General features: G+C 40.6%; 1 protein-coding gene across 7 annotated transcripts in view; it reads right to left on the reverse strand.

Moving 5' to 3' along the window:
* The window catches only part of adcy7 (adenylate cyclase 7), a 173,507-nt gene that overhangs the window by 76,127 nt on the left and 70,588 nt on the right, over positions 1–26,792 (reverse strand). For 6 of the 7 annotated variants that reach the window (XM_059992886.1, XM_059992885.1, XM_059992880.1 and 3 more), the window contains one exon: positions 2,453–2,997. In XM_059992886.1, coding sequence (XP_059848869.1) covers positions 2,453–2,626 — 174 coding nt within the window. In that variant the 5' untranslated portion in view covers positions 2,627–2,997. Of the gene's footprint in view, positions 1–2,452; positions 2,998–12,530; positions 12,555–26,792 lie in introns of those variants that run through there. The other variant, XM_059992884.1, reaches the window with a different exon arrangement.

The following is a 26,792-nucleotide window of genomic DNA, read 5'->3' on the forward strand; positions in this document are numbered from 1 at the left end:
TGTATTTCATCTTGAGATTTCAGCATTGGCAATCGAATATTCAAAACCCAAGCAATCACATAGTGGAAAAATAAGTCATTCAGGCTATTGTGCTAATACCACTGTTCTGCTCTCCCTGTAATCTCTATTTTTCTCTCTAACATTAAATTAATTATTGAAGTTGATTCCTCTGCCTTTTCATACAATTATGTCTTCATCATAAATTGTTTCAGGATTTTAAATAAATCCTTTCAATGTTAATATGCTTACTACAAACTGCTTGAAATTCCACTAACTGCTGATTTATATAGGTGTTAATTCATAAGAGCGGACTCCCAGAAGAGGCAGCTTCCTGAAGAGTAAAACAAACAAATGTACTTGGGAAAAGTTTTGTTCTTCCCACCTTCAAGATCTTTCTGCCAAAAATTAAATTTAGAAACTGATTATTGTTTACTCCCTAGATGATTTGCTGAATTAGCATTATTCACTTGCATTTTCATTCTTCCTCTTTTAACAAAACATTTATCTTTCTAAATATTGCCCAGGAATCATAACTTCCTTATTACAACTAAAATCCCATCTTTGACATTCCACTGTAAAGTTCATAAAGTCAACCAGCTGCAAACTCCAGACTCCTCAAAGACCAACATTCTCTTGCAAGTTGTCACCTGCCAATATCTAGTTGTAGTGACTATGGTCATAACTACGTATATTCACGCTCAGTATTAATGTATCTTAAGCACCCTGTGGCAAAATAATACCATGAAAAATAGGCAGGCAGATTGTAATACAGCAGTTAATTTGCAAACAGCAAAATTTCACAGACAACTGTGTGACTATAATCAGATAATTATGTTTTTGTAATGCTGTCTGAGAAATTAATTATTGTTCAGCATGTTGGAAAAACTTTCTTAATTGAAACCGTGCCAATGGAGTCATCTTTAATTCAAGGAGTGCCTTTGGGTCCCCTTTTTCATATAATTCTTTGAAGGAATGATGCACAGATATGGGGTTTAATTTCTTATTATCTCAGATTTCAAAATATATAGATGTGTGTGTGCCCAAATATTTGGGAAGGGACCCGAACCTACAACCATCTGACTTCTGAGGCATACCTAATGGAAACAACACCCCATAATTTTCTCAATCCAAAAAGCCTACATTACATCTTATAATTACACTGAATCCTGTCAAGTCTAAACTTTAGCACAATGGGTTAAGCAAATCTTGTCCTTAGCAACAGAGCCTCTGTTGGCATTAACAGTTCATAGAGACAGGTATTTAAAAACATAAAAATGATTTATAATTTTCTCCTGGGTGCAATACTTTTCTACAAGAGTAGCCTCAGCACTCAAATATCAGGCTCAAAGTTCCAGAAAAGCATTGGCAAACGGTTGTTGTAAAATCTTCTAAAATGAAATAGCTCGTTTCCCCTTTCCCACCTGTGCTCCACGTCAAAATACAAAAATAAGAGTACTTTTTAATAGGCTTATCCTGTAAGTGTTCTTCAGTAAATTCTTAAGAGAAGATGGTGCCCCAAAAAGACATGGAAAATGAAGGATTAAAGTAGTACAATTACCAGCAATGGTTGATAAGTGTACAAAGAACTTTTAGAAACATTCAGATACTGTATTGTTTAATCTACATGCCCCCCCCCCCACAGTGATGCAGCAAAAGAAACAATATGATTCAATTATTGATTTTTTGCCCAACAGATTTTAAGGAATTCTGCTCTGACAACAAACACTGGCATCAGCTTCTGTCACATGTAAATATAAATAAAGTCTACAAGTAACAATCATGAAATTTTTAAAACTGAACCTGTAATTACACTTTCATTAAAAATTGCAGCTGAAATTCAAATTCACAATGGTTAGAATCTATTTATTTGTTTTTAGCAAAATCAGAATTTATTGCCCATCCCCAGTCATCTTTGCTAAGTTGGTCCCAGATCCATATCTGGCATTTTAATTTTATTTGTTTATTTATTTGAAATACTGTGAGGAATAGGCCCTTCTGGCTTTTTGAGCCATGGTGCCAGCAACCCACTGATTTAACCCTAGCTTAATCACAGGACACTTTGCAATGACTAATTATGAAGTAGTTAAAACAAGTCCCCTATTGTATTGTTAAAGAGGGAGCTACAGGATTTTCCCCAAACTTATTGAAATATTAAATAGTACATTATGTTACAACGGTGCACAATTTGCTAGGGAGCATGCTCCTGCGCTCACAGTAGATGCCGAGGGCACAAGTTTACAAACATGGCCTGTGACCTTTGATCCAGTTCCATTTCTTAAAATGAAACTCTAAGTGAACGATGTACTTTAGGACTCAGTTTTCAAATTACAGTCTATCATATAGTTAGTGAGCCCCATGTTAAAACAATACTGATACTAAAAACCAACATTAAAAAGCAACTTTTCCTTTGCTCAGTCACTTACAGTGCATAGACAAAACATTTTCAACTTACCAGATCAGTGGCAAAGAAGGTGATAATCAGGGCTATACAAGCCACAGTAATAATCAACAGGAAATGAAAAACAAGTGGGAATTGCTGGGTTATATAGAAGTAGGTCTCAAAGAGTGAGTCTGTTCTTCGACGAGTTTCATTTTCATTAATAAAGTACTTCCCTCTGGACGGCATTGTTTATAATTCCAAGTTTTCTTCTTTAAGGTAAGACTTTGGTAGTTGGCAACTCAGGGCTCCCTGTTAAAGGTATTTTTTATTGTCTGGCAAAGAAGGCTGTTCATTCATTTCACTCTGTCTAGTGCCTTCCTTTGTGATGTAGAAAGAGAGAGGGTGGGGATGGGTTGGGGGAGGGGAGTGGTCACTCTTCCCAGTCTGTTCTGACGTTCAAACCCACCACGTGCACTTCATCAATTGAGCTGAGCATGATCTTTCAGTTTAAAATAATGTTTTTTTCTTTTAAGTGCTTCAGAATTATCCTTGCCAGACAATTATTCTTCTTAACATCCGGGAATGGATATTGACGATGTTCTTGAGTGGCGTTAGTCCTACAAGGAAGAAGAGATAAAGGGGTTAAAGAGAATCAGCCACGTGTTTCACTTCACTCAATGTGCTTCCATTAACCTTTCCTTTGTGAACTGCACATGTATTATGCACCTGTCCTTTGAAATCTTCCACTAGATTTCTTCAAAAATAACATAAATATGCAACTATCTTATCTTCTGGGATCTATCAGATATTTAACTGATTTTTACTATAGGCCTCTTTGAATGGAATAATATTGTATATGCAGATTTCTCTACACTTGCACTGACTCAGTCGTGTTAGGCTAAAATACCCGAAGTCTTCCCCAATCTACAACAGAATTGCCTATTCTGACACTGCATATTAGGATATAAATTAAAATGCAATTTCACGCTTTCGTGTTATCGGGGACAGAATGTGTGTAAGCCCTTACACGTTTAATTACAAACAGTTCCATGGTGACAGCAAGGCATGGAGAACAATGAACATTTAGAGTTGGCAAATATATTTAAAGAGCAATGACCAACAGTTTATGAGTGGATGTTTCAATGATCTCTTTTCAGCACTGCGGAAACTGTGGTATTGTGACAGTAAGCATGAAGAATAGGATTCTGGTAGCAAGGGGGTGCCAGAAGAGAAGAACAGAACATTTTCATTCCTAAATTACAATCACCATAGCAGTCTCTGACCCATCCTCAGAGAGAATAAATACCAATGACAATACTAGCACTGAATTCACAATGACAGGACTGTTTCAATCACCTACACATACAGCTGTATTCATTAAGATTAAAGAGAAAATGTGAACAAAATGGATCAATTTGTATCCATTAGGAAAAATTCTAAGTTTTGTTTCACTGCAGGGGTTTAGCACCAAATGCAGAACTAGAACTATGGGTGACTAGCAACCAAGTAATTCAAGAGTGAAACTGTACTTTGTACAAATAGCCCAATACAAGATGCAATGTTTGGTTTATATCACAGGATGATCGATCATCAGAGCTACTCTACAAATCAACAGCAGTGTGCTTGCTCTATCAAGGAGTGCAGTAGCAATAGCAACTGGTATCAAATAGCCATTGTTTTGCTTTTGTATTAATTACATACAAAGTGGGAACTTCAACCCAATTATGCAGGAATTTGTAACTTTGGGCCAAATGTCATTATATGGATAATATTATCTCTTTGCCATTCTGAACTTCCAATTTCCTGTTCAATTATATCAGAAGGCTCACCAGGGTTCAAACCTTTGCTAAATCCCATTTGACTTCCATGTTTGTTCCTTTAACGACATCAAGTCAAGTCAATACATTATCTCCCGCCTAGGCAGCCTCCTACCTGTCGGCATGAACATTCAACTCACAGACCTCCATTGATACCCCTGCCCCCCCCCCCCCACTCCATCCCTATCTATAATTTTAGTCTGGTTCTCTTTCTCTCTCTTTTTCCCCCTCACTATAATCTCCCCCCAGCCCTACCTTTCTTTCTCTTTTATTTCCCATAATTCTCCACCTTCCCCCCCCAGCCCATTTCCCTTCAGCCTATCACTTCGCAGCTCTCTACTTCATCCCTCCCCCCACTTCTTATCCCCCCTCGACCATCCCATGTTACTTCACTCCTGATGAAGGGTTTCAGCCCAAAACATCCTCACTACCTCCTCCCATAGATGCTGTCTGGCCTGCTGAGTTCTGCCAGCATTTTGTGATTTTATTTATTTCCAGCATTTGCAGATTCACTCGTGTTTTCTATTGTCATTTAACTATAATGTATATAGAAACAAGGACCAAAAGAGGCTGCAGAAGGTTGTAAATCTAGTCAGCTCCATCTTGGGTACTAGCCTACAAAGTTCCCAGGACATCTTCAAGGAGCGGTGTCTCAGAAAGGTAGCGTCCATTATTAAGGACCTCCAGCACCCAGGGCATGCCCTTTTCTCACTGTTACCATCAGATAGGAGGTACAGAAGCCTGAAGGTACACACTCAGTAATTTGGAAACACTTTCTTTCCCTCTGCCGTCTGATTCCTAAATGGACACTACCTCACTTTTTTTTTAAATATGTAGTATTTCTGTTTTTTGCACAATTTTAATCTATTCAATATACGTATACTGTATAAAGTATACTGAATAAGATTTATTTATTATTACTATTATTTTAATTTTTTTCTTCTATATTATGTATTGCATTGAACTGCTGCTACTAAGTTAACAAATTTCACTTCACATGCCGATGATAATAAACCTGATTCTGATTCTGACTGTGCTACTTTGAATCAAGGTGTAAAGCACAATAGTACACATAATACACACATCACGCAAAAACACATCAGCTTCATTGACATATGAACACTGTACCTTTCCCAAATCTGAGCAGATCACAATACTTGTCCAACACTCATGATTGAAAAGTATCTTTTGCTTCATCATTAGAAGGTAAAACTCATTGTCTTAGACACACAAAGTACACTGCAGATGCTGTGGTCAAAGCAACATGTACAACATGCCAGAGGAACTCAGTAGGTCACCTGACGAAGGGTCTCAGCCCAAAACGGTGACTGCTCATTTCCACAGATGCTGCCCGAACTGCTGAGTTCCTCCAGCGTGTTGTACGTTTTGCTCATTGTCTTGGAACCTTGTTATATCCTCTGTTCTGTATTCACTAAATCTGTGCCTCCCATTTGGCCATGAATGAGGATGAATCCCAGCATGTCTAATCTTGGGATTCTGTTTGATGCCGAACCAAGATACTGACCACATATCTATACCATCACCGCATTAACCTCTGCCTTAAGTATACCCAACAACATGGCTTCCACAGCTGCCTATGGTAACAAATTCCACAAATTCACCACCCTTTGACTAAAGAAATTACTTTGCATCTCTGCATCAAATGGATGCACCTCTATCGTGACACTGTGCCCTCTTGTCCTAGACTCTCTAACCACAGATAATATCTTTTCCATATCTACCCTGTCTAGGCCTTTGAACATTTGAAAGTTTTCAATGAGATTCCCACTCAACCTTCTAAATTCCAGTGAGTACAGACCCAGAGCCATCAAACGTTCCTCATATGATATCCCTTTCATTCCTGGAATCATCCTTGTGAACCACCTCTGGACCCTCTCCAATGCCAGCACATCTTAGATGAGGAGCCCAAAACTGTTCACAATACTGAAGGTGAGGCCTCACCAGTGCCTTATAAAGCCTCAGCATCACATCCCTGCATGTGCATTCAAGACCTCTTGAAATGAATGCTAACATTGCATTTGCCTTCCTCACCACTGACTCTAACTTCAAGTTAGCCTTCAGGATGTTCTGCACAAGGACTTCCTTACACCTCAGATTTTTGGATTTTCTCTCCATTTAGAATATAGTCTGCACAGTTATTTCTACCACCAAAGTGCATGACCATTCATTTCCAACATATTTCATTTGCCACTTTCTTGCCCATTCTCCTAATCTGTCCTAAGTTCTTCTGCATCCTCCCTGTTTCCGATCACTACCTGCCCCTCCACCAATCTATTTCATCATCTAATTCATCTATATATTGCATAAAAAGAAGTGGTCCCAAAACCAACCCCAGCAAAACACCACTAGTCACTGGCAGCCAACCAGACAAGGATCTTTTTATTCCCACTTGCTGCCTCCTGCCAATCAGCCAATGCTCTAACAATGTCAATAACTTAGCTGTAATACCATAAGCTCTTAACTTGGTAAGTAGCCTCATGCATGGCACCTTATCAAATGCCTACTGAAAGTCCAAATATACAACATCCACTGCATCCCCTTTATATATCCTACTTGCAATCTCCTCAAAGAATTCCTACAGGTTCCTCAGACAAGATTTTCCCTTAAGGAAACCATGCTGACTTTGTCCTATCTTGTTCAGTGTCACCAAGTAACTCCATAACCTCATTCTTAACAATTGACTCCAATATCTTCCCAGCCACTGAGGTCAGGCTAACTGATCTATAATTTCCTTTCTGCTACTTTCCTCCATTCTTAAAGAGTGCAGTGACATTCGCAGTTTTCTAGTCCTCTGACACCATGCCAGAGGCCAATGATTTTTGAAGATCCTTACTATTGTCTCCACTTTTCTAACGCTACCTCTTTCAGAACCCCAGGGTGCAGTTCATCTGATCCAGGTGACTTATGTACCCATGGGTCTTTCAGGTTTTTGAGTGCTTTCTCCCTTGTAATAGTAACTGCACTCACTTCTCTTCCTTCACACACTAGAACATCTGGCACATTGCTAGTGTCTTGAACAGTGAAGATTGATGCAAAATACTCATTTAGTTCATTTGTCATCTCCTTATCCCCCATTATTTCTCTGGCTTCATTTTCTAGTGACCTACGTCCATTTGACTCCCTATTTTTTTTAAACATACTTAAAGCTTTAAATACCCACTTCGATATTTTTTGCTAACTTGCTTTCATATTTCATCTTTTCCCTTCTAATGATTCTTTTAGTTGCTCTCTATAGGTTTTTAAAAGCTTCCCAAATCTTATTCTTCCTGCTAATTTTTGCTTTGAAATATGCCCTCTCTTTTGCTTTTACATGAACTTTTGACTTCTCTTATCAGCCACGGTTGTACTATTTTGCCATTCGAGTATTTCTTCGTTTTTGGAATATATATATATACCCCTGACTGCAGCTCCTTTGGCCAAATCCTCTCTTATACTGCTGTAATTTCCTTTACTCTACTGAAATACTGCTGTGTCAAACTTCACTTTCTCCCTATCAAATTTCAATTTGAACTCAATCATATTGGGATCACTGGCTTCTAAAAGGGCTCTTTTACTTTAGGCTCCCTAATCATCTCCGGTTCATTACGTAACACCAAATCCAGTATAGCTGATCTTTCAGTAGGCTCAATGACAAACTGCTCTAAAAAGACATCTCACAGGCATTCAACAAACTCACTCTCTTGAGATCCATTGCCAACCTGATTTTCCCAATTGATCTGCATGTTAAAATCAGAAGATGTAGAATCTTTGTGAGTAGAGTTAAGAACCTGCAAGGGTAAAAAGATCCTGATGGGAGTTATATACAGGCCTCCTAACAGCAGACAGGATGTGGGCTACAAATTACAATTGGAGATAGAAAAAGATTGTCAAAAAGCAATGCTACAATAGTCATGGGGGGCTTTCAATATGCAGGTACACTGGGAAAAGCAGGTTGGTGCTGGATCCCAAGACAGAATTTGTAAAGTGCCTATGAGTTGGCTTTTTAGAGCAGCTTGTGGTTGAGCCCACAAGAGGAAAAGCAATTCTAAATAGGGTGCTGGGTAATGAAACAGAACTGATTTTGGAGCTTAAGGTAAAGGGAGCCTTAGGAGATCATAACATGATAAAATTCACCCTGCAGTTTGAAGGAGATGCTAAGGTCAGATGTATCAGTATTACAGTGGAGTAATTGAAATTACAGAGGCATGAGAGTGGAGCTGACCAAAGTTGATTGGAAGGGGACAGCAACAGTGATGAGGGCAAAACAGCAAAGGCTGGAGCTTCTGGGCAAAATTCAGAAAGTGCAGGAAAGATACATCCCAAAGATGAAGAAGGGAGGATGATGCAACCATGGCTGACAAAGGAAGTCAATGACAGCATAAAAGCAAAAGGGAGGGCATATAATATAGAAAGAAAATAATGGGAATTTAGAGGATTGGGAAGCTTTTAAAAGCCAAAGAAAGCAACAAAAAAAAAGCCATGAGGAGAGAAAGTATGAAATATGAAGGTAAGCTAACTAATAATATAGAAGAGGATGCTGAAGTTTTATCAGATTTATAAAGAGTAAAGGAGGAAAGAGTGGAGATCAGACCACTGGAAAATGATATTGGAGAGGTAGTAACAGCATGAACACATATTTGTGTTGTGTAGTGTCTTCACTGTGGAAGACACTAGCAGAAAGCCAGAAATTTGAGAATTTCAGGGGCAGAAGTGAGTGTAGTTACTATTACTAGGGAGAAGGTGCTTGGAAAATGGAAAGGTCTGAAGGTAGATAAGTCACCTGGACCAGATACACTACACCCCAGGGTTATGAAAGAAGTAGCTGAAGAAATTGTGCAGCCATTAGTAATCACTACATTCTAGAAAGATTCCAGAGGACTGGAAAGTTAAAAACCTCACTCTTTAAGAAGGGAGGGAGGCAGAAGAGCGGAAATCATAGGCCTGTTAGCATGACTTCAATGGTTGGAAAGATGTTGGAGTCAATCATTAAGGATGAGGCTTTGGAGTACTTGAGGCACATGAGAAAATAGGGCAGAGTCAGCATGATGAAATCCTGACAAATCTGCTGAAATTCTTTGAGGAAAAAACAGGCAGGATAAACAAAGGAGAGTCAGTGGGTGTTGTTTACTTGGATTTTCAGAAGCCTTAGACAAATTGCCGCACATGAGGCTGCTTAACAAAATGAGAGCCTATAGCATTACAGGAAAGGTACTAGAATGGACAGAAGATTGGCTGATTGACAAGATGCAAAAAGTGGGAATAAAGAGGGCCTTTCCTGGTTGGCTGCCAGTGATTAGGGGTCAGTGTTGGGTCCGTTTCATTTCATACTATACATCAATGATCTGGATGAGAGAATTGATGGCTTTGTGCCAAGTTTGTAGATGATATGAAGACAGGTAGAAGGGCAGGTAGTGTTGTGAAAGCAGGGAGTCAGCAGAAGGACTTAGACATATTAGAAGAATGAGCAAAGAAGTGACAGATGGAATATTGGTAGAAGGAATAAAGGCATAGACTATTTACTAAACAGAGAATTTTTTAAAAAAAAAATCAGAGGTACTTGGTGAATCCTTTGCAGGATTCCCTAAAGGTTAACGTGTAGGTTGAGTCGGTGGTAAGGAAGGCAAATGCAATGTTTGCATTCATTTCAAAAGGACTAGAATATAAAAGCAAGGATGTAAATGCTGAGGCTTTATAAGACATTGGTCAGACTGCCCCTGGAGTATTGTGAGCAGCTTTGAGCCTCTTATCTAAGAGATGTTCTAGTATTGGAGAGGGCCAGAGGACGCTCACAGAAAATTTTCCATGAGCAAAAGAATTAACATGTGAGGAGTGTTTGATGGCTCTGGACCTGTACTTGCTGTATTTTAGAAGAATGAGGGAGGATCTCATTGAAACCTACCGAATATTGAATGGCCTAGATAGAGTTAATATGGAGAGGATGTTTCCTATAGTACTGGAGTCTAGGACTAGAAAGCACAGCCTCAGAATAGAGGGACGTCCCTTTAGAACAGAGATGTTTCTTTAGCCAGAGGGTAGCGAATCTGTGAAATTGATTGCCACAGACAGCGGTAGAGGTCAAGACATTGGGTATCTTTAAAGAGCAGGTTAATAGTTTCCTGATTAGTAAGGGGTTCAAAGGTTACGGGGTGAAGGCAGGTTTGAGAGGGATAATAGATCAACCATGATGGAATGGCGGAGCAGACTCAATGGGCAAATGGCCTAATTCTGCTCCTATGTCTTATGGTCTTAATGAGCTGATAAAACCCACACTTACATTTCTGTTATCCTCCAATGCTCTTTCAGTCGGCCTCCCAACACCATCCACTGTAAATGAGCTCATACCAAACAACATCTCCCCTATCGAACTGTGATAACTAACCCCAGTTTCAAATCTCTGTGGTCTCATCCATCCCTTTCTCTGTGACATCTTCCAGCTGAATAACTGTCTTTGCCCAGTTTCAGGTTAGCATCTTTAATCCTCATCAATCCAGCATGGGTGGTCATGTCTTCAGCTAGCAAGGGAAGCTCTTGAAACTATCTCCACTTTACCTTTCTGTCCCCGATTCATTCATGAAAGCCTGGCTTTTCTAAAGCTTTTTGGTCCTCTATCTCAATACTTCTTTATAAATGTTTCATGTAAAATTTTGTTTGTCGTTAGTGTAAGAGTAGGTCTTTTTGGCCATTCACACATGCCCCATCATTCATTACAACTGTGACTACTCCTGACACTCGTGTCCTCCACTATGCCAGTTCCCCTCGGTCCAATACTCCCCATTCTTTCAAATATTTATACACAAATATCTCCCATGATCTGGCCACCTCAAGCCTCCAGGATAGAGAATGTCAGAGCTTTACCACCATTGCTTCACACCTGAGCTTTAAACGTGCGCCTTCTAATCATTCCTCCTTCAAAGGTCACCCATTCATTGAACCATCTCAACATTTACCTGTCGTACTCCCTAGCAATCGTATCATTTTTCAGAAAGATCATCGCCTTTCCCCTAAACTCCACAAAATGTAGATTTAGTTTCTTCAGCTGGTTGTAAAAGACAAAGAACAGTACAGTACAGAAACAGGCACTTTTTGGTTTATATCCCTTTATTCTCTACTGATTATGTTTCTTAAACATTACCATTGAATCTGCTTCTACCACCTCACCTGGCAGCAAGTTTCAAGTTTAATGAATGTGTTTTTTGGACTGCCTCCAATGCCAGTATATCAGGGAACTAAAATCATACATTGTACCCAAGGAGAGGCCTTACAATTATTACGACAAGTCCCATGAATAAACACCAACCTTCTTGCAACAGTCATTTGCCTTCCTAACCACTTGCAGTATCTGCTTGCTAACCATTGAGATTCATGCACAAGACGACTTAAATCCCTCAGTACTCCTCTCACCTGCTACCTTTATCCATTTAGATGAAAGTATTCCTTCAGATTCCTCTTACTGAAGTGCACATCCTCACACTTCCCCAGAATGAAGTCCTGTTGCCAAGATCCTGCATGACCTATGCCCAGCTGCAGAGTCCGCATTGGTTTACAAAATGACCTCTCTCACATACACACTTCTATGTCATCAGCAAACTTGAATACATCACATGTCCTCTAGATCATTAATTGGAAATAATTAGGGCACTTCACATTAAATCCTTTATGAAAAGGACCCATTTATTCTGCCTTTCTGTTATTTATACAATAGCCTATATTAAATATGTTCTAATGCATTTTCCCTAATACAATGAGCTGTTACCAGGTGTATCAGCCTTTTTAATGGCACCTTGTCAAATGCCTTCTGAATATCCTCACATTCCACTTACAGGTTCCCTTCCATCAATTCTTATGACTTCCTCAAAGAACTCCACTGAAAATCAAATTTTTCAAACTAGATTCATCTTCAGAAAACCATGCTGAAATTGATTTGTTTACATCAAGTGTCTTCGAGTGACTGGTTATTTCTTCATTACAGACAGCGGCAGATGTTAAGCTAACAGGCCTATAATTACCCACGTTTCCCTTTTTTCTCTCTTACATAATGGAGTCACAAATGTGGTTATCCAATCCACTAGTACCTTCCTGAAATTCTGAAAAGAAAAAAAACCTCAACTAATGACTCAATATTTCTGCAATTGTTTCATTTACATAAAACCCCTAGGAATAACCCACTGTGATCTGGTGACTTGTCTGCCATTAGTTCTCTAATACCTTCTTCCTTAAGATAGAGACGATTGCAAGTTCCTCCACAGTATTTGAAACTAGCCTGTCAGAAATCTTCAGGTTATTTGCATTGTCCTTTACAGTAAAGACAAATGAAAAGTATCAATGTAACCTACCTGTTATTTCACAAACAAGAGAAAATCTTCAGATGCCAGAAATCCAAGCAACTTGTACAAAAATGCTGGAGGAACTCAGCAGGCCAGGCAGCATCGATGGAAAAGAATACAGTCGAAGTTTCGGGCCAAGAACCTTCACCAGAACTGGAGTCAGAGAAAGAAAGTGGACGGAGGGATGAAATAAAGAGCTGGAAAGTCAATTGGTGAAAGAGGTACAGGGCCGGAGAAGGGAGGAATCTGACAGGAGAGGACCAAAGGCCATGGAAGAAAGAAAAGGGGGAGGAACACTAGAGTGAGGAGATGGGTAGGCAAGGAAATAAGGGTGAGAGAGGAAAAATGAGGATGGGAAATGGGGAAGCAGAGGGGTAGGGGGCATCACCCAAAGTTGGAGAAGTAGATATTCATGCCACCAGGTTGGAGGCTACCCAGATAGAATACATGGTGTTGCTCCTCCAACCTGAGATTGGCCTCATTGCAACAGTAGAGGAGACCATGGACTGATATGTTGGAATGGGAAGTGGAATTAGAATGGGTGACCACTGGGAGATCCTTCTTTTTCTGGCAGATGGAGCATAGCTGCTCGGTGAAGCAGTCTCCCAATCTAAGTCATGAGATGTCCTCCTCCTTCAAAGAAAGGGAATTGCCTTCCTCCATCAATGCTGCCCTCAACCGCATCTCTTCCATCTTGTGCACGTCTGCCCTCACCCCATCTTCCTGCTACCCCACCAGGAATAGGGCTCCTCTTGTCCTCATCTACCACTCCACCAGCCTCCATGTCCAGCACAAAATTCTCCGTAAATTCCACCAGGATCCCACTATCAAGCGCATCTTTCCCTCCCACCCAGCCACTTCCTGCTTTCCGCAGGGATCACTCCCTACACAACTCCCCAGTCCATACATCCCTCGCCACCAATCTCCCTCTTGGCACTTACCCTTGCAAGCAGAACAAGTGCTACACCTACACCTCCTCCCTCACTACCATTCAGGGCCCCAAACAAACCTTGCAGGTGAGGCGACACTTCACTGTGAGTCAGTTAGGGTCATATACTGTATCTGGTGCTCCCAGTGCGGCCTCCTGTATATCGGTGAGACTTGCCGTAGACTGGAAACTGCTTCGCCGAGTATCTATGCTCTGTCTGCCAGAAGAAGCGGGATCTCCCAGTGGCCACCCATTTTAATTCTACTTCCCATTCCCATATATCAGTCCATGGTCTTCTCCACTGCTGCGATGAAGCCACATTCAGGTTGGAGGAGCAACACCTAGGTAACCTCCAACCTGATGGCACGAACATTCACTTCTCAAACTCCCAGTAATGCCTACGTGTCCTCATCCTCTGCTTCATCATTCCCCATTCCCATTTTTCCTCTCACTTTATCTCCTTACCTGCCCATCACCTCCCTCTGGTTCTCCCCGCACTTTTCTTTCTTCCATGGCGTTCTGTCCTCTCCTATCAGATTCCCCTTCTCCAGCCCTGTATCTCTTTCACCAATCAACTTCCCAGCTCCTTACTCCACCCCTCCCCCTCCCGGTTCCACCTATCACCTTGAGTTTCTTCCTCTGACTCCTCATCTTCTTTTTCTCCGGTCCTGACGAAGGGTCTCAGCCCAAACACATCAACTGTATTCTTTTCCATAGATGCTGCCTGGCCTAATGAGTCCCTCCAGCACTTTGTGTGTGTTTTTGTTATTTCTTTTTCTCCCCCGCTATTAATTATCCGTATCTCACTCTCATTGGTTCTCACACTTATCCAATGTACCTTCTTCCATTTTGTATATCCATTAGACACCTTGCTGATTGATTTAATATTACTTACTAATTTTCTCCCTTTTAACTAGAATATTTGTCTCCTTTGCTAATTATAAGCTGATTGATAAGCTACAGAACCTGGGTCTCTGTACCTCTCTCTGCAATTGGATCCTCAGCTTCCTAACCAGAAGACCACAATCTGTGTGGATTGGTGATAATACCTCCTCTTCACTGACAATCAAAACTCAGAGATTCAGGAACAGCTTCTTTTCCTCTGCCATACGACTCCTAATTAGACATTGAGCTCATGAACACCACCCCATTTTTTAATATGTATTATTTCTGTTCTTGCTATTTATATATATATATATATATACACACACACACATACACACACACTTACTGAAATTGTTTTACTTTTTTCTCTTTCTATGTCATCATGTATTGCATTGTACTGCTGCTACTAAGTTAACAAATTTCATGACACATGCTAACGATAATAAACCTGATTCTGGGTAATCTAATTCTTGTAAATTTCCTCACCTTCTGGTTTACCACCAGCTCTTATCAGTTCATATATTCCAGTACCGAATATTTTCTTTGACCTCCTTTGTAACTATGATGGCTCAACCTTCTCCCGTGAATCACCTCAGTACGTTTTGCTAAGTTATGGCCTCTTTCAAAATGAGTTGTTATTCACGGCTGAAATTATTGCTTTCGTATCAGAACACATTTCATGATCAGAGCGTAAATTCAAAGCAGTTTGTTAAATGCTGCAGAAATTTTCAGTCAAGCTGCAATTAGAACTTAATAAAATTATTGAATTTATTTTTGAAGTTGTTCCAATATAGCGCACACTTGATAAACACTGAAAAAGGAAACAGTCCACTTGCAATGATGATTTGAATACTTAACTTTCCAATTAATTCTTCATTATCCAATTTGTTTTCATTATGGAACAAGCACTCAAGTACTTCATTCAGTAGTTTTCTTTTAAGAAAATAGGAACTCAGAGACTCATACAAGATGATTTAATCTCCACATCAAAGGCAGAAATGATAAACGTAACTATAAATTGAAACAAGCACGCTTTAATAAACTTCCAAATGGCATTTCAAATCATAAACACAAGAGGTACTACAGATGCTGGAAATCCAGAGCAACACACAAAAAAAATGCTGGACAAACTCAGCAGGTCAGGCAGCATCTATGAAAATGAATAAACAATCGACGGTTTGGCCCAAGACCCTTCCTCAAGGTTGCAAAGGAAGCAGGATGCCTGAATAAAAACAACAACACACACAAAATGCCGGTAGAACACAACAGGCTAGGCAGCATCTATAGGGAGAAGTGGATGCTGCTGAGCCTGCTGTGTTCTACCAGCATTTTGTGTGTGTTGTTGTTTGAATTTCCAGCGTCTGCAGATTTCCTCGTGTTTGCTGCCTGAATAAAAAGGTGGGCGGAGAGGATGGGAGGAGAAGGACTAGCTAAAAGGTGACATGTGAAGCCAGGTGAGGGGGAAAGATGAAGGGCTGGAGCAGGAATATGATGGGAGAGGAGAGTGGACCAGAGGAGAAAGGGAAGGAAGGGCACCGGGCGAGGAGAAAGGCAGGTGAGGAGAAGAGATAAGAGGCCAGAGTGGGAAATAGAAAAAGAGAGAAGGAAGGAAAAAATTTTTACTTGAAGAAGAAATTGAAGTTCATGCCATCAGTTTGAAGGCTGCCCAATATCCTTACAAGTTACCCAGATTGTTTATGTTTCAAATTTATAATCTTAGCTTAATAGGAACTTGAACACACATTCTACTGTGTTTTCAACCAGTCTGCAAATTACAGATCTGAGGTAGTGATCCATTTTCTCTCTTTGTTCCTGGAGGTGTGCAAGTTTTTTAAGAGAAGGAATCACACAGTCTAAAATTCAGCCTAACTAAGCACAGTCATAGAGAAACACACACACAAATAAAGGCCATTCAGCCCAATGAGCGCACACAATCCATGCTGTCCACCCAGCTAATCCCAATTTCCTGCCCCTCCACTCCATGTACCTGCTTCGACTACTTCCTCTGATGACTTGTCCACACACTCAACCCCTCTCTGTGAAATAGATGCCACTCAGCTCTCTCTTAAATCTTTCCCCTATCATCCTAAATCTTCACTCAGTGGCTGTTGCTTTAGCCCATCCATTTCAAGACTCAACGTATTGTGTGTTCAGAGATGTTGTAAAGAGCGGTTACCTGAGTTACAGTCATGTTCCTGTCACAGTGAACTAGTCTCTGACCTCTCATTAACAAGGCATTTTCGCCCACAGAACTGCTGATCACCAGATGCCTTTATTTTTTGTTTTTTTTTGCACTATTGTCTGTCAACCCTAGAGACCGTATTGCATGAAAATTCCAGCAGATCAGCAGTTTCTGAGATACTCAAACCACCCTGTCTGGCACCAACAATCATTCCACAGTCAAAGTCAATTCGGTCACATTTCCTCTCCATTCTGATGTTTAGTCTGAACAGAAACAGCACCTCTTCACCAAGTCTGTGTGCTTTTATGCATTGAGTTGAGTTGCTGCCACATGATTGGCAGATTAGATGTTTGTAACAAGGAGATGTACATGTGTACCTAATAAAATGGCCACTAAGTGTATGCTCCCCAGTTTTGGACTCCCCACCCTGGTGAAAAGACTATTAGATTTACCTTGACTATGTCTCTCATGGTTCTAAGCAGTTCTGGAAGGTAACCCTCACTTTCCTACATTCTAAGGAATAAAGACTTAGCCTAACCAATCCTCTCCCTATACCCCAGGTCCTGTCATCTTGGCAAAACCTTATAAATTTTTTCTTCACTCATATTCCATCAGAGTAGTCTCCAACCTGATGGTATGAACATAGGTTTCTCCACATTCTGGTAACTTCTCCCCCTCTTTCCTTCCACAGCCCACCTTCCTCATTCTAGTTGCCCTCTCACCTCTTCACCTGCCAATCAGCTCTACAGTCCTCTCCTGTTAAGATTCATTCTTCTGCAGTGATCTACCTCTTGCATCTACCAGTTTCTTAATTCCTCCTCCCCTCCCCCACCTACCCATCTGGTCTCACCTGGCAGCTTGGTCTCCTGCTGCGAGCCCATAAGAGAACATCCCCTTCAGCAGCGTCAAAGAGGATATACCTGTTGGTCAGGGAAATAGCTGCAGAAGGTCCCTAAACAGATTGCTGATTCCCCTTGCTTGTCCTAGTGTTTGCCCAGCTATTTGAAGCCCAAATTCTGAACTATTAAAATGTATTCTCCATGTGATGAGCATTGAATGCCTGGGGCTAACAGCTGAATACACAAAGTGAGTGTGGTCTAAATTTTATTCACAATTCATGTTAATCATACATATAGCATAAAACTATTTTGTAAACATGATCTGAGGCAAAAGATTAAAAGTAAACTGTCCTGCCTGCTCAGTTTCCTCATTTGAAAATCACAGAAGTGAAGTGGTCCCCATGGCAAAATCAGTTTTCGATAAACAAGTAAAAACAATTAAGTTTTGAACAACTTTTCCTCAGCTTTCCCTCCTGCTTTAGCTTGCAGCAGCAATCCAACAGAAATAAAAAGGATGTGGCAACTTCCCAATCCCTCAACTAGCTGGCCATCCACCACGGTGAATTTACTTAAAACACTGGCAGGCTAGTCCCTCGCTGAGGTATCACAGCTGTTCCACTTCTGCTCTGAGCTAATGTCTCCATTTGTTTATTTTAAAGTAACAGGCAGTGGATGGTCATCCATAGCCAGAACTTTACAGCCCCAAATCTTGTAGAACTCTACTCACTACTTTAAGAGTAGAGGAAAACAAAGTAGGAGATATTCAAAAAGCAAATCTGTTCTCTTAGATAAATAAATCAGCATGCTTAGATTTAACTGCAGGTATAATCTTAAAAGATATGAGCCCTTCCCCTCCGCAAACCTTTGATAAATTAATAAACAATAAACAAAACACATAACCTGTTAAAGAAAATACCTAGTGCAGACACCAGGAGCTGCCGGTTTGCATATGTTGGCATATTAACTGCACTAGAATAGCTATTCAAATCAACTACATGTTAAATAATCAAATATATATTTCCTGAAAGCCACTGCGATAAAACATTACCAACCAAAGATTTATTTACATCAAAAGACATGATGTTGGCTGACTTGCCCATTGCTGCACTGATTGACTGCAGTGGAGGAAAATGTGAGGTCATCTCTTGTAGACTCAAAGCAAATAGAACAGAGTACTTACTGAATGAGCAATAAATTCCAAAGAGGCTTAAGGATCATGTAACTACTGAAGGATAACAAGTTCAAACTCCATCAAAGAAAGAGGATATGAGGGGAGAGAAAATGCTTTGAGGACTTTTCAAAGTCTTCTTGAAAAGATGTACCATTCTCACTGACTCATGGAGACTGATATCTCTGACTTTCACGAGCAACCAGGAAGACACTAAAATGATTCAGTCTTTTTGATGAGAGCATGACAAGGTCAGAAGAAAACTACGGAAGGAGTTCAGACACATTGAAAATAGACGCAGAAATTGGCCACTTGGGTTTTTTTTAAACATGCTCCACCTTTCAACATCATTGTGGCTAACCACTTGATCTTGCATTCTTCTCATATGTTAAGGGAGATCTGGACTCCTTCATAAATACATTTAATTTCTTGAGCTCCATTGCTTTCTCTAGTGGAGAGTTTCACAAATTTCATCTAGTCTCTGTTCTCAAGAACCCCATACCCTCAAGCAGTTCTGGACTCCAAGCAATTAGGATCACCCTCATTATGTTTAGGATAATCCAATTAGACGGATAGGTTTTTGATGTCCTTCCCCATTCTTCTAAATCCCTATGAATATATTGCTAATTGACTCATTCCCCCCTTTTATATCACTCCAGCCAGCCATCCAGCTTTCAGCAACTGGTGAATAATTTTGTAATTTCTCTTTTCCCAATCTAGCATGATTCAAATATATTTGTGCTCAGAACAAAAAGTGATCACCTCGCATTTATCTGCATTAAATTGCATCTGTCATATATTTGCCCACTCACCGATTTGTTGAAATCATAATGAAACTCCCCAAATGACCTGGGTAACCGTCCTTCCTTCGCCGTCTCTGGCAGATTCTGTTGATCTCATCAGCCACCTCAAAACCCCATCAAACTAGAGTGAATACAAGCCATCCATGACTATGAAAGACTGTGTAGATCATAATGATCGTCAGTTCCTTGCCACTCATACTTTTCCACCACCATGATCATTTTTCTACCTCCTAAGGGAGACTGCTTCATGGTGAAGAGTTGTATGGTGACCCTCAAGTGAAGACTGCTTAGTCACAGCAGATATCTGACCAATAGCAAATTGCATTGCTTAAAGCCCTACCCGTAACAAATCATCACCATTTCTGACCCCCACAGACATCAATAACTGGGTGCAGCAGAACTTCATAAGTGCCAGAATTTCTTTTGTTTCTTATATGGCCCTTCTAGGAATGTCAGCTGCAGTTATGGAGAATACTATCTAAAGAAATTTCCTCCAACTCTCTTTTCCTTTTCAAGTAAGAATGGACAATATAATAGATATCTTCCTTTCATCTGCAATACAAGAATAAGAAGGTTGTTCTGAAAGTTTTTGAATGTACTTGTTTAATAAAGTTTTATGAAAATGACAACAACATCAACAAAATGACCAATGTTTCTATATTTGAATAATTCTTTGTTTTCTTTTTAAGAGATACAGTGCAGAGTAGGCCCTTCCAGCCCAACGAGACAAACCGCCCAGCAACCTGCCTATTTAACACTAGCCTAATCACAGGACAATTTACAATGGCCAATTAACCTTCTAACCAGTACATCTTTGGACTGTGGGAGGAAACCAGAGAACCCAGAGAAAACAACGTGGTTTACGGAGATAATGTACAAACTCATTGCAGAGGGTGCCAGAATTGAACTCTTTCGGTAACTACCTGAGCTGTAACAGCATCGCACTAGATGCTACACGAACATGGCACCCATGTTGAAAGTAATTTACAAGCACATAAAATTGGTTGCTGGATAACTCATATATCGCGGCATGGCACAACTTGAGTAGCAGCAGTACTCTCAATGGATACGATTAAATATTCCCACTTCAGCCTGATACGGCTAAAAAGCACACCTGCTTCTAATGTCAATACAGTCAACAAAGATGTTTTAATGCGTTTAAATGAACTATCGCTGCTTAAAACTGATGGAAACCACACCGATTGTGGTTGGAAGCGCCCACGTAGGATTCCACAGAGGAAACGCGGGTGCAGAGTGGGGTTACAAGTGAGTTTTAGGAAACGGGGTTTAAAGCTCCTACCATCTTGCTGACAATCGTGCAGTCTCTTGTGAATAAAATTGATGATCTCAGAGCCAGGGTGCTGAGTCGGAGGGATATTAGGACCACGTGTATCCTTTTTATCACGGAATACTGGTTAACCCCTTCCATACCAGATGCAGCAATTCAGATCGACAGGTTTACTGTACACCATCAGGGTAGATCTATAGAGTCTCTCAAAAGCAGAGGTGGAGGAGTATGCCTCATGATCAACTCTTCTTGGTTCACAAATACATCAGTGCTGCCCCAGTTCTGCTCACCAGACCTGGAATATCCAGCAGTTAAGTGCCGTCCTCTTTACCTAGCACGGGATTTCTCCAGGTCATTTTGATTCCACCTCAGGCCAATGTCAAGCAGGCTTTAGATGATCTGAGCAATGAGATCAACATGCATGAAACAGCGCACCCTAACGCCTTCACCATTGTTTTGGGAGATTTTAACCAGGCCAGTCTGAAAAAAAATCACTAAAGAATTACCATCGACAGATCACTTGCAATACCAGAGGAAACAACACACTGGACCATTGCTACCCCACCATCAAGAATGCCTCCCGTGCAATTCCACGTTCTCACTTCGGGAAGTCTGATCATCTGGCTGTACTTCTACTCCCTAAGTATAGGCAGAGACTGAAGACAGTAATGAGGACCAAGAAGGTTTGGACAAGTGAAGCAGAGGAGTGCCTACAGGACTGCTTTGAATCGGTGGACTGGACTGTATTCAGGGATTCATCTTCAAACCTGGATGAGTATGCTGCAGTTGTTACCAACTTCATTAAAACCTGTGTGGATGAGTGTGTGCCTACAAAGACTTACTGTACATTCCCAAACCAAAAGCCGTGGATATGTCGTCTGCTGAAGGCTAGATCTGTGGCATTCAGGTCTAGCAACCCAACCCTGTACCAGAAAACCAGGCATGATTTACGAAGGGCTATGTCAAGGGCAAAGAAACAATTTCGAATGAGGTTGGGGGTGATATCAGATGCATGGCAACTCTGACAGGGTTTGCAAGACATTACTTCCTACAAAGTGAAACCCAATAGCACGAATGACAGCGATGTTTCACTACCAGATGAACTCAACACCTTCTGTGCCCGCTTTGAAAGGAAGAACACAACTACACTGTGAAGGTCCCTGCTGCAACTGATGACCCTGTGATCTCTGTCTTAGAGGCCGATGTTAGACTGTCTTTAAAGAGAGTGAACCCTCGCAAGGCGGAAGGTCCCGATGGAGTACCTGGTAAGGCTCTGAAAACCTGTGCTAGCCAACTAGTGGGAGTATTCAAGGACATTTTCAACTTCTCACAGCTACAGGCAGAAGTTCCCACTTGCTCCAAAATGGCAACAATTAAACCAGTGCCTAGGAAGAATAATGTGAGCTGCCTTATCGACTATCACCCGGGTAGCACTCACATCGACAGTGACTAAATGCTTTGGGAGGTTGGTCATGACTACACTGAACTCCTGCCTCAGCAAGAACCTGGACCCATTGCAATTTGCCTATCGCCACAATAGATCAACGGCCAGATGAAATCTCAATGGCTCTCCGCACGGCTTTAGACCACCTGGACAACACAAACACCTACATCAGGATGTTGTTCATCGACTATAGCTCAGCATTTAATACCATCATTCCCACAATCCTGATTGAGAAGTTACAGAACCTGGGCCTCTGTACCTCCCTCTGCAACTGGATCCTCAACTTTCTAACCAGATGACCACAATCTGCGCAGATTGGTGATAACATATCGTCCTCACTGACTATCAACACAGGTGCACCTGGGGGTGTGTGCTTAGCCCACTGCTCTGCTTTCTATATACACGTGACTGTGTGGCTAGACATAGCTCAAATACGATCTATAAATTGGCTGACAATACAACCATTGTTGGTAGAATCTCAGGTGATGATGAGAGGGCGTACAAGAGTGAGATATACCAAATAGTGGAGAGGTGCCACAGCAACAACCTGGCACTCAACGTCAGTAAGATGAAAGAGCTGATTGTGGACTTCAGGAAGAGTAAGATGAAGGAACATATACCAATCCTCATAGGGATCAGAGTTGGAAAGAGTGAGCAGTTTCAAGTTCCTGGGTGTCAAGGTCTCTGAGGATCTAACCTGGTCCCAAAATATCAATGTAGTTATAAAGAAGGCAAGAACAGCAGCTATACTTCATTAGGAATTTGGAGAGATTTGGTATGTTAACAAATACACACAAAAACTTCTATAGATGTACCATGGAGAGCATTCTGACAGGCTACACCACTGTCTGGTATGGAGGGGCTACTGCACGGGACCGAAAGAAGCGGAGGAAGGTTGTAAATCTAGTCAGCTCCATTTTGGGTACTAGCCTACACAGTACTCAGGACAACTTTAGGGAGCAGTGTCTCAGAAAGGCAGCGTCCATTATAAAGGACCTCTAGCACCCAGGGCATGCCCTTTTCTCACTGTTACCATCAGGTAAGAGGTGCAGAAGCCTGAAGGCACACACTCAGTGATTCAGGAACAGTTTCTTCCCCTCCTAAATGGACATTGAATCCTTGGACTCTACATAACTTTTTCTTAAATATACAATATTTCTGTTTTTTGCACATTTTTAATCTATTTAATATATGTTTACTATAATTGATTAATTTATTATTTTTTCTTCTATATTATGTATTGCCTTGAACTGCTGCTAAGTTAACAAATTTCACGTCACAAGATAATAAACCTGATTCTGATTGTGTTTATTAATGCTGTCTCTACTTTCACTTTGATTTGATTATAGCAAATCAGTCTTCGACATATTGAAGGGAATATTTCAAGCAATAAACATTTTTAGAATATATTTTAAACACTCATAATTGCACTGGTTCAGGGCCAGTTTGAGACACTGAAATTTGTAGGTTTCAGGGAAAAAATAACATTTCTCAAAGTTAGTCAGCTTCAGCCACATTTTGTACAATTGTAACACGTGCATCCATAATACAAATCATTTAGAAAGTGATAGATGGTTTGGGGAACTTCATTTGCATGATGCAAGCCATATTGATCATAGCTCAATTGCAATCCTGTTTAAATCTTATTTGATGACAACTGCAGTCCGTCCTGCAGCAACACACATTTGTTTAAAACAGGCAGCGTCTTAGGAATGTAACTATCATAGCAGAGATGCCCTAACTTCATTTGGCAAATATGCCCAAATTGGAAACTGCACACCATAATTTATCTTGTTTGTGAAACACAATACTTTCTAATTTTGATTATACACTTGTTACTGTCCTGAGCAACTATGTCTGGGTAATAATGAGTGATGGAAAATTGAATTGATATTGGTCACTAAAACAAATAAGAATGAATTTATATATCACTAAAGTTCATTCCCAATATTCTATCGTTAATAGATTTATTGTAAACTGCACATAGTACACTGTAGTCAAATTAAATTTAGTCTACTGCCACACACAGGTGGGCACAGGTGAAATGAAAAACTTCCATGCAGGAACACCACAGGCCATCTCCATGAAAAACAAATTATCCAAAATTGTCTACAAAAAGAACACAATTAGAAAGAAAATAAAAGTCCTTTGCAGTACAAAATACTGTGGTCATGATATTGCTGCCCTGAGACAGTGATGTGCAGGTTGATTCAAGAACTGAGTGGTTAAATTGTCCAAGTACGTAGCATTCTGAAAGTGGCAATACTGGTAGATACAGTGGTGAAAAAGGTATTTGGTACAGTAAACTTAAATTCGCCAGACCAAATAACCACAGCACAAAAAAGATCGTTACTTATCTTTTCACCAGTTTATTTCTTCGACCTCAGCCGGCAGTGGAGCTTGGTCCCGACATTGGGGGAGAAGCGTTCTCATCCCTCTGGCGGTCCAAACAAGTTCACTGCTCACCTTCCAGAATTGTTACAATTTATATGGCCACCAATGCAAAAGAACAATCAGTTTGATAGACAGTCCAGCTACTCAAATAGAGCAACACTTAATAACTTAGATAAGAGACTCCACCAAATTTAAGCTTTGATTAAGAAAGGAATGTCTGTCTTATCTCTATCAGCAACCACCTTCTGTCGAAACCAAGAGGTATGAAAAATCAGGAGACGTCTTTTGTGGATCTGTGTGAGCTTTAACCCTTATTTCGCTCCAAAGGAGCAGCTGTGAGACATCATCTTAAACATGCTGTAGCTATTCACAAACCAGAATACACAGACTCAACCTTAACCCATTATTTACGGGAACCTGAGACTCCCCCAATTCCCTTAAAACTTTATCAGTACACTTTACCCTCAGAGTCATGGCATTGACTTGGATAGTTGTGATGCATATGACATTGGCGAGACATTACTTAGAGTATCATGTGCAGTTCTGGTCACATAAGAAGATGTCACTTACCTGGAAAAGGCGCAGGAAAGATTCACAAAGATAATACAGGGACTGGAGGGCTGGAATTATGAGAGAATGGATAGTTTGAGCCCCAAACCCCCCCCCCCCAAAGTGTAGGAGGCCAAGAGGGGCATGGATTAGGTCTTTCTCTAGGAATAGGGAAGTTAAAATTTGCCAGAGAAAGTAATAGAGGCAGGTACAATTGCAACTTGGACAGGTACTTGGATAAAATGCATTTGGACAGGTACTTGAATAGACAATAGACAATAGGTGCATGAGTAGGCCATTCAGCCCTTCGAGCCAGCACCACCATCCAATGTGATCACGTACCCCGTTCCTGCCTTCTCCCATGTATAGATAGAAATGTTTGGAGGGATATGGGCCAAATGAAGGCACTTGGAAAATAGGCAACTTGTTCAGCACGGAGGAGTTGGGCACTGCTGTCTAACTCAATGACTATGTTGTTGTTAATGTAGATAAAGAAAGCAACCAACAATACACTCCTGAATCTCTTATTAGAAAAAACGAAGTAAATAAGCGGTTAATTTGCTTCATAGAAAAAGGTAAGAACAGAACTTGCAGTTCAATTCACCCCTTGGAATCAAGTGTCCAGCTCAACTATTAGACTGGTCATGGGCACAGCCTCAACACGAACATTTACGACCACACCACTCTATCAAAATGCCCATTTCAACTGAGTGCTCAAATCACTAAATGGAGTTTGATTCAAGAGTCTTTGACCCAAGACAGACTAATTAGCAGCAAAGCCAAACTGAAACAAAGAAAACAAAAAAACTCTTCCCCTTTTCTGCTAGCTTCCATGCCTATTTTTAATAGTTTTGTTTGTACATTTATCCAATTCCAAGGCTGATATGCAAACAATTTTGAGGGCATTTAAGCACTGGAAAATATATGACATTTATTAAACGGGAAATATCACCTTTTGAATTCACAGAAGTGGCTCATAGACATTTTAACAGATAAATCACAATCTGGATGAGCAATTCGGGCTTAGCTCCTTTTAGAAAACTAGCTGGCAGAAGAATTAAGGAACAAAGTTGAAACTGAAAACTTTTGCTTTCAAAGACAGATTCTGCTAGCATTAAGCAGAATACAATTTAGAACACAGAACAGTTCAGTACAGGAACAGGCCCTTTAACTCACAATGTCTGCACTAAACTTGATGCTGAATTAAACCTGATCTTCTGTGCATGTAGCCAATCAATTTCCCGGCATAGTCCAACAGCTCTTTAAATGCCACTTTTGTATCTGCTTCCACCACAATTCCAAGCACCTACCATTCCGTGTGAACCAAACACTTGCCTGCAGATCTCCTTTAAAAATTCCCCCTTTCCAGAGCTTGATATTTCTATCTTGGGAAAAAAATACAGACTGACTACCTTATCTGAACCTCTAATGAATGAATAAACTTCTATCAGATCTCCCCGCTCGGCACCACAGAAAATATAAGTTTCTTTCCAGCCACGCCTTAAAGCCCATACCATCTAGATCAAGTTTCCTGGTAAACCTCTTTCCGCACCCTTCACAATGCCGTTGATCCTTCCTGTAATGGGTTGAACGGAATTCAACACAACACTGCAAGTGCGGCCTAACCAAGATTTTTTTATAGTTGCAACATGACTTCCTAAGTTATACTCATTGCAACAACTATTGAAGACAAGCATCTTAAACATCCTACGTGCACTACGGCCACTTCCTGAATCTAACGACTCGGACCACACGATCCCTCTGCACGTTAATACTGTTAACTGTTTACTT

The sequence above is a fragment of the Hypanus sabinus genome, chromosome 17 (genome assembly GCF_030144855.1).
Source record: "Hypanus sabinus isolate sHypSab1 chromosome 17, sHypSab1.hap1, whole genome shotgun sequence".
NCBI classification, from domain to species: Eukaryota; Metazoa; Chordata; class Chondrichthyes; order Myliobatiformes; family Dasyatidae; genus Hypanus; species Hypanus sabinus.